The 12,696-nt window shown below is 35.7% G+C and overlaps 1 protein-coding gene and 1 long non-coding RNA gene across 5 annotated transcripts; one reads left to right on the top strand and one right to left on the bottom strand.

Moving 5' to 3' along the window:
* Positions 1-422: 422 nt before the first annotated feature.
* LOC100254554 (putative disease resistance RPP13-like protein 1) lies at positions 423-6,826 on the bottom strand. Of its 4 annotated transcripts, XM_019224264.2 has the most exons (6): positions 2,374-4,791; positions 1,565-1,717; positions 1,313-1,443; positions 1,170-1,221; positions 890-985; positions 423-781 (listed from the first exon to the last, which is right to left on the bottom strand). In XM_019224264.2, the coding sequence occupies exon 1, from the start codon at positions 4,742-4,744 to the stop codon at positions 2,405-2,407; it is 2,340 nt and encodes a 779-aa protein (XP_019079809.2). In that variant the 5' UTR covers positions 4,745-4,791; the 3' UTR covers positions 423-781; positions 890-985; positions 1,170-1,221; positions 1,313-1,443; positions 1,565-1,717; positions 2,374-2,404. The 4 variants fall into 4 exon arrangements, with proteins under 4 accessions (XP_019079809.2, XP_019079806.1, XP_019079812.2 ...); XM_019224261.2 differs by having other exon boundaries at positions 423-985; positions 2,374-4,842; XM_059741611.1 differs by having other exon boundaries at positions 635-985; positions 2,374-6,826.
* A 72-nt stretch (positions 6,827-6,898) lies between these two features.
* Positions 6,899-8,124, top strand: LOC132254868 (uncharacterized). The gene is made up of 2 exons (XR_009467319.1): positions 6,899-6,957; positions 7,757-8,124. It is a non-coding gene; the product is annotated as an uncharacterized LOC132254868 (long non-coding RNA).
* The last annotated feature ends 4,572 nt before the right edge of the window (positions 8,125-12,696 follow it).

A 12,696-nucleotide genomic window follows, 5' to 3' on the forward strand; every position in this document is an offset into this window, starting at 1 on the left:
AGCTTTGAAGAGTACAGATAAGAGGGTTGAGTTTTCTTTTATTCTGAAATAAGATTAGAAGCATCAATGAAACAGTAAAAGGTTATATATAGAAGCCCTTCTAAATCACCGAAGAGACCCCACAAGCAGATTTGAAGAGTAGATCATTGCAAAGTTACTGGATCCATTATCTAGCTAATTATCTATCAATTTCTAAGGCTTGATTGTAGTAGAAAAAATTTCTAATTACAATGCCACAAAATTGGTTGATCCATTAAAAACAAAAATGAGGCTCTTGAGATTAGGAATGCATGCATGCAACAAACACAAATGGAATATGATATAAGATTTTCATGGATTAAACAAAAATACATGGCAATATAGAACCAGGACGATAAGGTCACAGACAGGACAATATTAAAAGAAATTATTATTTTTCTGACCTGAAAACCGAGGCATTCAGAACAGTATACATTTGTAAGTAGTCCATGGAAACCGGGGAACATATGCAGATGTTGTATTCTATTGCATAAGGCAAACACTCAATATGCAATAGCATAACCAAGCCCAGAAAGCCACATATGCCTTTCTGTTTTGTTTTTTAACCTATTCTCATCTCTTATGACCAGAAGTTCCAAGGATGATATAACCTCACCAAATAAGTTAGAAACCGGCCCATCCAGCAGGTTGAGTAGCCAGCTTGCCCTCAATCTTCTTTGTCACCAAACAGCTGGGCATTATTGCCTCCAATGGGGGGTCTGGAAATGTTAGAGCTGGCAGCAGGGGTGGCTGTAAAAACTCTCTGTTCCAAAATCCCAAGTTTCAGGGCCAGAAGTTGCTTCTGTGGCTGGTTTGTTGTGATGACCATTTCTAAACCCAACAGACTCGCTATTGTTGTCTGGGCACCTACCTCAGAGAAAGCCTGCCATGGATTAGAGTCTGGGCCAGAGGAATTGGATTTTCTTTACTGAAGTTCCCAGCCTGTTGCTTCAATCTTTTCTCTGTGCTGTTATAAGAAGAAAACCCATCAGACACATGAATGGGTACAAAAAGATAAACTTCAGGTTTTGGTTGTGTTGAAAAGCACAAGGAACTTCAGGTTTCGGTTGTATTGAAAAGCACAAGAAACTTCACAAGATGCAAATCATACCCCAGACTCACTGAAGAAAAATAAAGTACAATTGACTTACCCAAACGTCTACCTTCTCATTTATAGGTTCCCTCCTGAACAAATCCCCACATCTAGGACAAGAAAAGGAAGAAAATGGGAGTCAAATTTTTTTCAACCAAATGTCAGCACTACCTTATCAAAAAGCATAGTTTTCCTTTCAACCTCAGCAGCTCTATATGCAGGTGCAGTGTACTTTCTGATGTTGTCTTCTTCAATGGAAATTCCTCTGTTTTTATACATGATATCTTCAGCTTCAGCTTTTCCTTTTGCTTTTGACATGGCTGAGACTGATCCTGTAATCAAAAATCACAGGCACAAGTAGATATTTAACAGATGAGGATCCAAATCTCTTCAATTGATTAATGTATAAATGAATTAATCAAAATTTTTAGAGATAATTATAGGGAGATGAACCTTGTGCCTCTGAGTTTCTTATTCATCTTGAACAGAGCAATGTGCATCAACTGTTCAGCACCCAGGAATCTCTCCCTTCCTCCACAGGCAAAACCCTCCCAAAATCAGAACAATCTAACCTTCCTTCAGATTCCACTTCCTTGGAAAAGTCACCTTCCCAATCAAAAAATTAATTTGAGTAATAATATCAGAGTACCTTTTGATAATTAACAAGTCTATTTTGGTTTGATAAATTTAGCACCCGCAATTCCCTTTTTCTTGCATGAGAAAGGAAAAGTTAAAAAATAAAAATAAAATTTGAACTTAATAATTTTTTTAAATTATCAATTATAAAACTATTTTGCTTCTCAGAAAATTTAAGGGAAAATACGGAAAAAATTGAGGGATTTATTTAACACTTCTTAAGGAACCAAAAATGCTTTAGATGTTGTCAAATCCATGATTAAAACCTGTTTACTTCCAATTAAATGAGTTTAATCAAACACATGAAGTTGTGAATAAAATTATTTTAAAAGCATTGAAATTCAAGTCATTAAAGTTGTCCATGTTCAATTTAAACAAGTTTAAACACATGAAATTGTCCATAAAATCATATAAAACAGCATTGAATAAAATATTGAATCATATATGCAATTATTTTTTTGCAGACTGCCAAATCAAAACAGAGCATGAAAAACGTGTTCAATATTTTTTTTCTGGCTTGAAGCTTCGAGAAAAAGAAAATCTTAAATCAAATAAACAATACTAGCAAATGAATTGGAACGTAAATACTTTTCTGAAGAAAAGAAGTTCATGCACAGAAGAATTACCTGACTGTACATTGGTGGAGTGCCACTTCCATTAAAATAGCACATGTTTGATCACTATTTCTGGAATGTGTGCTATAAAACACCATTCTTCCCCTTTCTCAAATTGACACCGTTTTTCCAGTAAAGGACACTCCCTAACAATCAGATAAGAGAGGGAGTCTGGAAGCTTCTCTTTTGTCAAGCATTTGAGCTTACGGCAGTTTCTGATATCCAATGCTTTAAGAGAGGTGAGGTGTTGAAGACCGTCTTTTTTCAAGGATTGGAGCATTGGGCAGTTCTCCACTCCCAAATATTTGAGAGAGATGAGGTGTTGAAGACCCCGGGAATCTTGTAGTCTCTGTTTTGTCAAGTGTTGGAGCTTAGGGCAATTGTTGATATACAATGTTTCAAGAGAGGTGAGGTGTTGGAGACCCACTTCTGTCAAGTACTGGAGCTCATGGCAGTTGTGGATATACAATCTTTCAAGAGAGGTGAGTTGTTGAAGACCCACTTCTGTCAAGGATTGGAGCCTTGGGCATCCATCAATTCGTAATTCTTTGAGAGAGATAAGGTGTTGAAGAACAGATCCTGTTGAGAACTGGAGCTCTGGGCAGTTTATGATCCCTAATTCTAGAAGAGAGGTGAGTTGTTGAAGCCCCCAATTGTCAAGAGACTTGAGATTGGGAAGCTCTACAATTTCAAGACAAGTTAGAGAATAGGGCAACAGACACTCCTTGGGAAATAATTCAAAGTCTGCACAACTACCTTCCATTCTTAAACGTGTAAGAGAGGTCAGCCTTTGCAAACCCCACTCCATCTGGGGCATGAGTTGGTTGCAGTTCCCAATCACAAGTTCACTTAGATTGGAAGGCACACCCTCTCTCTGAAACAACAATTCTGGACAATCCCATAAACACAACTCCTGTATAGATGAGTGCATTGCTGCCAAAGACCTAAGCTTGGAGCAACTAGAGATCCAACAATACTCCAATTTGATACCAGGCAATTCGATAGATTCAAGATTAGGGCACTCCTGGATATGGATTCCCAAGACACATAAAGATGTGGGATCCCCCTCTGAAATCGAGATGAACAGCTTCCTAAGCCCCTTAAGACCATTGATTGCGAAATGAGTCAACTCAGGGAAGATGTCTAATGAGAAGGATAACGAGAGAGAATCATCGATAACACCACCAAAGATCCTCAGCCTTTGAAGGGCTGGGAGATGACATCTGAACAACTCAGGTAGGAGAAACTCTAGTTTGGAACATTGAGAGATTGATAGTGATCTCAATGTAGTGGGTAAACCAACTATGTGCAGGGATCTAGAAAAACTACAATCATAGATTTTCAGATCATAAATGTTGCTTTGCAAGATTTCCTCCTCTAGTAGAGACTCCACATAATCACATTTTCTGATTGAGAGCTGGTGTGGTGCCACTGGAAGTTGCTTCCACTGAGACACGTCTAAAATTTCAATTTCTGAAGTTTGAAGAGCTATGAAGTCACAAGCTACCATTTGCAACTGCAATTTACCAAAATTCACCATCTTCAATTCACGGATGGCAAGAACTGTGAGCGAAGTCATAAGTAGCTGCGGACAATTATAAATTTGAAGTTCCTCCAATGAAAGAAGCTGTTCTGGTAATTTCCCAGTGAGTTTGGGACAACATCGCATAGAAAGCTTCCGGAGATGAGGGAATTCTTCACAACATAACCATTTCTCCCAATTCAGCATATCCTCAAATGATAGTGTTTCTAGGGATTGAAAGGAAGCATTCCCATGAAACTCACTACCCACACACTCTACTCCATTCATTCTTGAAATTTGTAGATATTTAAGATGGGTTAGCTGCCCAAGTGGTGGCAATGTTGAGCAATTGCCACAACCCCGAAGCTCAAGGGACACGAGATTCAAGACTAAAGGATTTCCAAGCCAATTTGGAAATCTTACACCAGGATAGTTTCTGATCGAGAGCTGTTTTAAATTTGGATGAGGTAGTAACTTGTTGAGTATATCATGTATTGTTGAACCACTTTGTATAACACCATCAGTACACCTGTCATCCCAATCCAAGATTAACTCATCAAGATAACTCTTATCCTTCATATTAGCCTGTAATGCATCATTAACACTCACAACGTTCTTCATGTTTGAAATATAAAGTGCTCCTCGAATCTCTGGAAGCTCCCTTAATTCTCCGATTTTTAATCCACTCTTTTGGCCCACAATAAAATAAGTCAACCTTTGTAAACTTTTTAATTGACCAATACCATGATTGGACATTTCTTTCAATGAATCACATCCAAAAATATCAAGATGACGCAAATTAATCAACTTCCCCATCCTTGAAGGTAATTCATTAAGACATGAACACCTTCTTAGTATCATTGTTTGTAAATTGCACAAATAGCATACTGATTCAGGTAATTTTTGAATCATTGTGAAAGATAGATCCAAGTAACGTAAATGTTTCAAATTGCCTATCGATTTAGGCAAATCGATTATTTTATATTCTCGCAACGACAACACGGTAGACACCTCATTTTTGGCAATATATCTTGCAAAACTCTTTTACTCAAAATATAAGAAGGCTCGTATTGTGATGGCTTCACGTCTAAGAATGTGTGAAGAGATTGAGCTTTAGTAATAGCCTCAAACTTTTTAAATGCAACCATTTGGTCATAATCAGTTTTGAAGTACAAAAAGTGACGAGTCTTCTCAGATACTTTTGGTACCTTATCATCATCTTCCACTCGAGCACAAAAATCTCCAGACACGTGTTGAGCCAATTCATGTATTAGATCATGCATTACAAAGCATGATCCTTTTTTTCTAATAGATTTTTGAAAGAATGACTTTGCAAGAAGCTCATCAAAATACGACTCACCTATCTCTTCCATTCTCCTTCTGTCGCTTAGTTGTGGATGCAGAAGACCTTCTGCCATCCATAATAAAATCAGCTTCTCTTTGTCGAATTCATGGTTCCGGGGAAAAATTGAACAATATGCAAAACAATGCTTTAGAGGTAGAGAAAGATGATGATAGCTCAATCTCAAAGATGGAAGAATTTCAGGACCACTCCGCAGATGCCATATTTCACTGTTCAAGACATTCTCCCATTCCCTTTTTTCGACCTTAGAGTGCAAGAGACGGCCGAGTGCTTTTACAGCTAAAGGCAATCCTTGGCACTTGTCCACAATCTGTCTGCCTATGGGTTCAAGCTCAAGGAATGCGTTGGAGTCTCTGTCCTCAAATGCAAGCTTTTCAAATAGCCTCCAACAATTTTGAGGGCTTAATTGTCCCAGATGACGAGTCTGGACTGCACGCATAGTTGTTGCAATAGATTCATTACGACTGGTCACAACAATCTTGCTTCCCTGTGCTGCAGCAAGGAGTGGAGTTCGTAGCCTATCCCAACCTTCACCATCACTAGGCTCCATATCCCAACCTTCCCAATCACGAGGTTTCAAATCCCAGACGTCGTCAAGAACAAGCAGAAATTTCTTGTTACTAAGTTGGTCTTTGAGTTCAAGCTGAAGCTTATTTAGATTGTCAGAATCAGTTTTAGAACCGATTTCCTCCAGAAATGATTTGGTGACCTTGATAAGAAGAAACTCAGTGGAAACACAGACCCATGCTTTCAAGTGGAAGTGTTCTTTCACTCGGTCATCGTTATAGAGAAGCCGAGCAAGAGTGGTCTTGCCGCTGCCGCCCATGCCGACTATGGACATCACTTCCATGTTGTCGCCTGTTGCATTATCAGAAAGCAACCAGTCAGCCATCTCCTTCTGAATTTCATCCCTGCCGAAAACAAGGGACTCATCCTCCAACGAAGTGGATATTGATGATCTTGGTGACAGTTTCTCGCCCCCACCTTCTTTCAGCCCGAGCCCAACTTTTTCTTGAGCAATAGACACAAGTTTCTCAATCATCCCATTCACCCTGGACTCCATGCTTTGAGTAGCAAATGGAGCCTTAACCCAAGCAGAGAACTTGTTCCATTTCCACGCCTTATGAGTCCCGCCGATTTGGGAGTCAGCAGCTTCCACCTTGCACCGCAAAGCGTCGGTAGCGATCTCGTCTAATAGGTCTTCCGCATCATACACAACATCCTTGACATGGACCAACCAATTTTTGACATTTGGGTTTGAAAATTGCTTCACCTCCGCATCATCGAGCACTTTGTGGACAACCAGCAATTTCCTCTTCAACTCGCTGAGGAGTTCATCGATGTGATTCTGTCGCCCAAGGAAGTTTATGAACGCCGGAGAAGCCAATCTGTCGAATAGAAGTTGAAGCGAAGCCGAGAGGAGTGCGTCCGCCATATCTGTAACCAGAATACAGAATGACACCACTAAGCTGCAGCACACTGGTTTGTATTTGCCTAGATGCAATTTCTGGGTTCAGGAAATTTCTACGGTACCACTTTGGTACCTACCCAAAAAACGTTCTTGGCCATTGGATGAAGGTGGTTCAATCCGGACCGTCCAATTGGCTTACGTATTTAAAAAAAAAAAAAGGGAAATAAGCTACAGGTTGCCGGTAAACTTGTAATAAGAGCGTTGTTCTTCTCTGAAACTAATATGGCCTCTTCCCCATGGGTTTGTGTGCTGTTCTTGGATAATGTTGAGGGGTTTTGTTGATTATTTGTTTGTTTGTTTGTTTGTTTGTTTTTGTTGATGGGTATTTTCTCTTTTTTCCTTGAGTGCGGGTTTTGGGTGAGTTGATCTAGATCTGTGTACTTGTAGCTGCATTTTCTTGCTGTTTTAGGGGTTTTGCGGGCTGGGTTTTCTTGGGAAACCTCTGGTGTGGGAAAATGAGGGAAGCAAACACATTGTGGAGAAAAATATGGGATGCTTGCAGAGATGGGAGTTTGATCTGGTTTTGCTGGTGGTGTGGGGGTTTTAACAAGTTGGGTTTGTGGGGAAATTCCCAGACCAGGAAATGAGTCACCTTTCAACTGATTTTTGCTTGCAATTCATGGCTTCATAGTCTTCGCATTTCAGTCTCGTTTTCCTTCTCATCTTTCATCTTTGTCACTGATTTACTGTTGATGGCAAGGAGCTTTCTTATTTTGACTCACTTTTTGTTGGAACGAGTCCATCAAGATCTATTTTACCCCTTGGTTTACTATTCATGATGATGATTGTGTTTGTTCTTTTTCTTTTTTCTTTTTTTATTTGATTCTTGCAGAGATTTGGTGGGTTGGGTTTCTGAAAAAGAAAAGTCTTTCTAGTGTAGCGAGGGGAAAAAAATAGGATTTTGATCAGACTTTGAAATGGAATTTCAAAATTGGGGGAAATTTAGGGGTTTTTCAACTCGTGCTGCTGGTTGGATTGTAACTTATGGGTTTGTGTTGACAGGTTTGGATCTAATTGTGGATGGTTTTGGTTCTTGCAGGAATTTAGAGAGTCTGGTCACCGTAAAAAGATCCAAATCTACGTACGCACTCTGTAAAAGCACATGAACTTGCAACCGACACAATGAGTATAAAATACGATCAAACTTACATATCTCCAGCCCAGTATCTGCTGCCAACTGCCAAGAGCTGCAATAAATGTTATTCACAGTGTGTAACCCACTCATAAGATGCCGGTCTTCATTCGGCCCCAGAGATATGTTCACCCTGAAATGCAACCATGGAAATTTAAAATAACAAAATATTTATCAATAAAATAAATTATAAAAATTATAACACTTGAATTATTTATACAAAATATTTATTTTAATGTAATTAAAATATTTTATGAGATATATAGTAATTACTATTCTTACAAATAAAATATATTGAAATTTAGAAAAATTTAGATGTTTGATAAAATTTAGAAAATACTTTTAAAATTTGAAAATCAATTTAAAGGTTTCGAAAGCCGTAATGTTTTTTTTAAAAAAAAATATTTGATAATAATAATATTGATGACAATTTCATAATAAATAACTAGGTGGTCTCAATTTGATTAATAATAATTCATAAAAAAATTAAAAAATTTAAATATTATAAATCATTACATCTTTAATACGACATTTCAACCTACAACATATATATATATAAAATGTTACATTTGAGAATCCTAATCACTTGAAATTTTAAATTTTCTTCCTCAAAAAATTTTAAACTTGATCTTCAAATTTGATTTATCAAAACATATTTCACATATTTTATAATAAGGTAATTGAAATTATTTAACTTTCATATTAAATTAGTATCCTTTTTATATATATATAAATAATGAGAGTACAAGATAATCCGTAGAATTTTTATTTTTAAGATAGAGTTAGGTAGTTCATTAAATAATAAATTATATTTAATATTTAATAAAAAAAATTATAATATTTAGATACATATATGAAATCCATATAATTATTTCTCATAGGTGATTTTATCGATTTGATAAATTTTTTAATGACATGTATGAACATATTTTGTACTCATTTACAAACAAAATATTCTGAAATTTTTATTTAATTTATAATTAATTAATCAATTTATTGCAAATCCTTGGTTCAGGAAAGTCATTGCAAATCGTGCACCATGTTCATTAGATTCAAAAATGATAATAAGAAAAGCACGGGCATCATCAGTCATCACTACCAGACTGCACCACCCATCAAAGTACCAAACGCAGGCCCAGACAGCGAGAGAGTTGTCTTGTCTTGTCCAGCCATTTGCGTGTACACAAGATTCAAAAAATTGAAAAATAATAATAATAAAATAAAAAATGGCATCGGGGTTGACAGAGGCAGCAGGCGCATGGGCACAGTCTTAAAGCCATTGGACCACTCATGCAAGAGTTTTGAGTTAAAATAATTCATTTAAAATAAATAATTCCAAAATGAAAACAATAATTATGGGTTTTTAGTTTTTTTTTAAATGATTAAATTCATATTCAACCACTATAATTTTAAATTTAATTTCAGAATCGGTGAAAAGCCCATGAGAAAAGACAAAAAAACCCTCTTCTTTTTTCTTCTAATTATAATTATTATTATTATTTTATTTTTTTACACTAATATTCTTATAGTTCTACCCTTTTTAAAGTAGGCTAACGAATTTGTTTTTCTTTAACAGTACTTTAACTTTGGATCCTTAATTGGATTGGTATTCTTCCATAAATTTAGAACTTAAAAATTGTTAATTTTGAGAGGGTTGGAAGTATTTCTTATTACTTAAAAATGTTTTCTTCCACAAAAATTAAGAAAATTTTGGAAAGTTCTCAAGAAACAGCTTTCACAGTTTTTCTGTAATCATAATTGGTTAGTGCGTACAATAGACCGGTTTTTCCGTAGTCATAATTGAACTTTGTTTCTCATAAGAAATCTTCTATTCTCATCTTGATTACTTATGACGAAACATTGAAAGGAAGAAAAAAAAAACATAAAAAATGATGAATTTGGCACATGCAATTCCCTTTTTCTTGCATGAGAAAGGAAAGAGTAAAAAATAAAAATAAAATTTGAACTTATTAATTTTTTTAAATTATTAATTATAAAACTATTTTGATTCTCATAAAATTTAAGGGAAAATAAGGAAAAAAATTGTAAACTTTTTCTCGATTGTTTATGGGAAAATTGAGAGAAAAACCTAAATCTATGAGAAATTTATTTAACACTGTAGGTTTTAGCTGTAAAATCCATAATTTAGACCTACTTACTTCCAATTAAATGAGTTTAATCAAACACATTAGATTGTCGTTAAAATTATATAAAACAACATTGAATAAAATATTGAATCATATATGTATATATGAAATCACAAATCTTATAATTGGTATATTAGAGCAAAAAAAAATCAAAGCAATTTGAATTTCTTGCTAATTAAACAACTAACTAGAATGGGCCCGAGTGTTGTTTTGTGCCCTAAAGATAAGAAATAAACAGAGAACATGGAAAAAACCAATATGCATATATCCATGTTTTTACTTTATTTTTTTTCTTCATTTTTGAATAGTTATAAATGGTTCATTTAATTTTTGCAAACGGCCTAATTAAGACAAAGCATGAAAATGTGTTCAATATTTGTTTCTAGCTAGATGCTTTAAGAACAAGAAAATCTTCAATCAAATAAACAGTACTAGCAAATGAATTGAAACATAAATACTTTTATGAAGAAAAGAAGTTCATGCACAGAAGAGACAGTTGAATGAGTTTAACTAAGGTAGTGTCTTAGGGCTATTAAGGTAGTACCTAAGGTATAGTCACCAAAATACTAAAGGTGAACCAATTAACCACACTAATTAATCACATAATGACGTGCTCTAAGGGTCACAAATGAAGTAAGTAATATCCACAAATGAAGTTTTGAGACTTTAGATAGGTAGTACCCAAGTTTCACTTAGGTAGTACCTAAGGGTCAGTTAGTGTAGTACCTAAGGTAGATTAAGGTAGTACTTTGGAGCTATTAAAGTAGTACCTAAGGTACAGTCACCAAAATACTAAAGTTGAACTAACTGATCACATTAATAAATCACAAAATGACATGTTCTAAGTGTCACAAATGAAGTAAGTAATATCTTAAAAATGAAATTTTGAGGCTTCACATAAGTAGTACCTAAGTTTAACTAAGGTAGTACCTAAGGTATAGTCACTAAAATACTAAAGTTGAACTAATTGATCACATTAATTAATCATACAAATGACATGTTCTAAGTGTTACAAATAAAGTAAGTAATATTCACAAATGAAGTTTTGAGGCTACACACAGGTAATACCTAAGTTTAACTAAGGTAGTACCTAAGGTCAGTTAAGGTAGTACCTAAGGTATAGTCACCAAAATACTAAAGTTGAACCAATTGATCACATTAATTAATCACAAAATGACATGTTCCAAGTGTCACAAATAAAGTAAGTAATATCTACAAATGAAATTTTGAGGCTTCACACAGGTAATATTAAGTTGAACTAAGATAGTACCTAAGATCAGTTAAGGTAGTACCTAAGGTAGATAAAGGTTGTACCTAAGGATTATTAAGATAATACCTAAGGTACAGTCATCGGTCGAGGATCAGTTGATTGGTTTGTCGAGATCCAATACTTTAAGAGTCCCCTATGCTTAATTATCTGCACCATTTCCTTTGGTTCTTCAAGGGCTTCGCTGATTTAATGGTCTAAGAGAGATATTTGGTGCTATTTCTTGCTAATAAAGCTATCTTGGAGAAGGATTTGCGAGTCTAGGACACATTTGGAGGTTAGGGTTTTGATTTTTGGGTACCAACTCTCTCCACCTGAGCTCCATTTCGTTTTTCCCGGATTCTCTTGGACTCCCATGACTCCTAGACGAGCCAAAAGACGTATTTTGACACCGTCTTGGGGTTTGGGATTTAGGTTTCTAAACTGAAATGAAAAATGAGAGACTTTGAGTTTTCGGGAGTAAAGAGAGATGAGAGAAAGCTTTCAAATGCGAGAGCTTTCAAATGCGAGAGAGTGATACGGAGCTTGAGATAATGCTGAGGATGTTGAGATGGAGAATTGGAGGGATAATTTGGGCATAAAAGATGAAGCCGATTTAGAGTGCACAAAAATGATAAAACTTTTCATATTAAAAGTTGATTTTCATATTTTCCATTGTTGGGTTTTGAAAATGCTACGTTAGGATGGAAAACCCATAACACAACTTTCCCCAAAAAGAAAGAAAAGCCAAAAAGCTGATGCCAAACTTTGTTGTGTAGGGTGGGTGGAGCTTTCAAAAAGAAAGCATAGCAATAAAGCAGATTCCGGTTTATCCCTTTTTTTTTGTCTTTTTTTTTTTTTTTTGGTTTACAATGTTCATCAGCTTCAAAAATAATAATAAAAAAAATCAGGGGCCATCACCACCACCAGACTGCACCACCCAGGCACCGATCAAACGCAGGCTCAGAGAGAGAGTTGTCTTGTCCCTGCCATATGAGTGTACACGAGATTCAAAAAAATGGAAGTCCTAGAGGAAACCGCAGTGGGTCTTTTGATGCTCTCCTCCAGTCCTTCTCGGTCCCCACTTTTGTCCTCCCATATCCACCAGATTCAAATAAATTAAAAAATAAAAAGCATAGAAACATTAAATTGAGTATAATTGTATTTACATTAAATGAATTAATTAGATTGAATTTATATTAAATTTGCATTAAACTAAAAGTGCAGAACGATGAACAGGCAAGAAGTGATATGAAGAGGTTGGAGAGGTTTGTAATGGTGGCTTTTTGGTGTGTCCTGCTGATCTGATCTCAAGACAACACAGGGGCTTATACCTCTTAAGCTCCACATCAGGGTTCAATCATCAATGTTTTCTTCAAACTAAATAAAAAGGAAATAGAAATGGATCATTCTGCAACAATTTCTTAAGAAGCTGGGTAACAGAGAGTTAATGG

This window comes from Vitis vinifera, chromosome 13, assembly GCF_030704535.1.
Source record: "Vitis vinifera cultivar Pinot Noir 40024 chromosome 13, ASM3070453v1".
In the NCBI taxonomy this organism is placed as follows: domain Eukaryota; kingdom Viridiplantae; phylum Streptophyta; class Magnoliopsida; order Vitales; family Vitaceae; genus Vitis; species Vitis vinifera.

What these genes read in the sequence shown, in the direction of transcription:
- LOC100254554 (XM_019224261.2), bottom strand. Translation starts at nt 4,795, where the DNA reads ATGATTCAAAAATTACCTGAATCAGTATGCTATTTGTGCAATTTACAA.